The 2,949-nt window shown below is 52.5% G+C and overlaps 2 protein-coding genes across 2 annotated transcripts; both read left to right on the top strand.

Annotated features, from left to right (window-relative positions):
- Window positions 1–1,278, top strand: CORC01_05150 (uncharacterized protein; the record flags this gene model as incomplete). The annotated part of the gene is made up of 2 exons (XM_022616795.1): window positions 1–1,081; window positions 1,151–1,278. 2 exons carry the CDS (start codon window positions 1–3, stop codon window positions 1,276–1,278), a joined length of 1,209 nt encoding a protein of 402 aa, XP_022476719.1.
- Window positions 1,279–1,819: 541 nt separating this feature from the next.
- Window positions 1,820–2,137, top strand: CORC01_05149 (uncharacterized protein; the record flags this gene model as incomplete). Its single annotated transcript, XM_022616794.1, has 1 exon — window positions 1,820–2,137. The coding sequence occupies one exon, from the start codon at window positions 1,820–1,822 to the stop codon at window positions 2,135–2,137; it is 318 nt and encodes a 105-aa protein (XP_022476718.1).
- Window positions 2,138–2,949: the final 812 nt, after the last annotated feature.

Below are 2,949 nucleotides of genomic sequence, written 5' to 3'. Positions count from 1 at the left end.
ATGACTATGACATTAGATTCGCAGAGACAATTCGGACCCTTAAACACATTCGACCACATGTCTTCCTACGCACATTCATCCGCCTCCTCCCCCCAGTTCTCAAACCCTTGGGCAAATACCTCGTCACCTCAAGCTCCTCAGGGCCTGTATGCCCCTCACGGTCACTCTCTCAACTCTGGTTTGGGTTTGGACAGGTCACACACTGCTAGGACTAGCACCAGCAGCAATGCCTCGTCTCTGGGTTCATACGGACAGATCCCAGTGACGGCAGCCTCAGCAGGTAGTCTCCCCATGGCAGACCCTCTGCCTAGGTCGGACTTACTCACTCTTCCCCAAGATATCCTCAGTATCAACCGCATGGCTGCCACCTCCGCGCCTGCCTATGGTGATGCTCCATACGCGACCGCCGCCTCTCCCGTTAACGCCTCTTACACGGCTTCTCCCACTCCCTACGAGACCATGGGCTATGCTCCTGCTCCCATGCGCTCTACCTTCGCCCTTGCTCCGGAACCCGAACACGCGCGGAGATTCTCTCACTCGTCAGTACCCTCAACTTCCCTGGTCGACGTTACGGACCCCAATGATTTGGCCCGACCCCAGCGCAACTCAATGATTGACTTTGACAACAGAGGAATTCACCACCACGATGAACGGAGGAGCTTCGCTGACGCTCTCGACGCAAGCCATGGCATGCTCGCCATGAGCCAAGAGACCCCTCGCAACATTTACGGCGCTCGCAGCGATAGGGCTTCAGGTGATTCGTACGGCTTCCCTTCGACGCACTCCACCAGCTCTTCTGTATCCTCAGCCTCTGGATTCGGAAACTACTATGGCGCCGACTCTGTCAGCGACTACTCTACTGCCGGATCGGACATCGAGTCTGTCACCTCCCGGACGCTCCCCCGACCCCATGGACTCATGGCGCCTCAGATCCCGCCTGCCCCCCAGTCCATGATGGGTCAGTTCAGTTCCAAGGTGTCGTCGAGCACGCAGAAGAAGCACAAGTGCAAGGTTTGCGATAAGCGATTCACTCGCCCTTCCTCGCTCCAGACGCATATGTACAGCCATACTGGCGAGAAGCGTATGTTATACTCAATCTCCATATATGCCTAGGCATACTTATTGGCCATCCATATTAATATTACTGTAGCCTTTGCTTGCGAAGTCGAAGGATGCGGTCGTCACTTCTCCGTTGTCTCAAATCTGCGTAGGCACAAGAAGGTGCACAAGGGCGACGCTCGGTCTGAGGCTGGCTCTGAGGACCACCACTCCGATTAAATCGGGGTTTACTCGCCATTTTACATGTACAACAAGCTGCACCGGCAGCATTGATGTCCTCGAAACGATCCGCGGCGAGTAGGATTTGTACGAGCTCACGAGTGTCCCCGGTTCGAGTCATGACCAACAGTCCATACCCACTCTCGACACCAAACACCCTCTACCAATGCAATTGGTTTAACAACGGGGTTGTGACATTTCAAATTTTCTTATAGACGGCTGGGGTTTTTTTTTCTTCTGGTTTTCACACGATACCATTCTTACAATCGTTATAATATCCACCTATCTGCGAGCGAAAGAGGCAAAAAGTCGGATGGCGGCACAGGAATTGGCGGGCGGTTTGTCACTTTCGGTTCATCGTCTGAAAGGGTGTCTCACGATATGTTGGTGATATCCTACCATCATCAAAAATTTCCCCTTTTCCTCCGAGACAGTTTGAGCCCGTGGGCTCCAGAAGGATGCGGCAGAGTCGACAGCGTCTCATGGTTGAGAAACACAGAGGGAAGGGGTGGAAGGCAGGCGAAGAAAGGGGAACAAGGGCATGATTTCACTTTTCTGTCGATCCCTCAACCCCACACCACGCAACGCACTCGCTTCTCCCCAGGATACAGGTCAGCTTGGTGGCTGGATCAACCACGTTTTTGTGCTTTTCGGTTCTCAAATATCCGAAAGAGGAAGAAGATCTCCAAGAGGTCATGGAGGACCTGGCGATACCCTCACCCTTGGCGTTGAAATGGATATTGGGCTGCGGTTTTTTTTTTTTTTTTTTTGCTGTGGATTTATCATCCAATGTTTTGTTGCGCGCTCATCATGTCGTTTCTCACCCTTTGGGTTGTGTTACCAAGGGACTTCTAGATGACGAATGAGAGGGTCCGTAGTTTCGGCGGCACACCTCGCAAACCTCGACCCTGTTCCCAAAAACGGGAGGGCGACTTGTACTACTAGTTTCCACACACGATGATTATACCCATCATACTAAGAAATGCCACTGTGCATTTTCTAGTTTGCATCGTCTGGGATTTTCTTTTGGCTTTTGATACTCTACTGCTCCTTCGTCTTCTAGCTCACTGGAGGGAAGGATGATTTGAGGGGCAGAGAAACAGAGACAAAATGACGGTGGCGGCGGCGGCCGCCGCGACGATGGCAAAGGAATGGGCTCAGGACCCAGCTCGCGGATTGGCTGGAAATCCGCAGGATATGGACACCGCACATGGTACATTGCGAACAGTATAATATAATAGTAGTGCTAAGGAGACTGAATTCCAAGAAGAATCCAGATCAACATTCGTCGTTTCCCCTTATCGTGATTCTCTAACGTGCACAAGAGGGAGTCATGAACGTTTGCTAGATCGGCAAGGCAAGAAACATCAGACCATCTGGCAAACAAAATGAACGCTCGCTGGGCGTAGGAACGTTCGATCGATTAGTTGCAGACGGTCGAGCATCAAATAAGGTAGTGGTCGCCGAGGGCACGGAGGGACAGTTTCTCTGCATCAAGATGGGGAAAACGACAATCTGCATCCCTCTCCAAGCAGCCTAGCAGTCGCCAAAGCACCATGCCCTCCCATCTATCTCATTACAGATGCATCTCCCCGCAATGGGGGAGTAAACCGGAGGCATGGGGTGGGTGATGGTCTTGGGCTTGGACGTTCGGCTCCCACCGACTCGCCA

The sequence above is a fragment of the Colletotrichum orchidophilum genome (genome assembly GCF_001831195.1).
Source record: "Colletotrichum orchidophilum strain IMI 309357 chromosome Unknown Scaffold_35.1, whole genome shotgun sequence".
Taxonomy (NCBI): Eukaryota; Fungi; Ascomycota; class Sordariomycetes; order Glomerellales; family Glomerellaceae; genus Colletotrichum; species Colletotrichum orchidophilum.
Note: the sequence above shows the minus strand (reverse complement) of the source record. Positions and strands in the feature narration are given on the sequence as shown.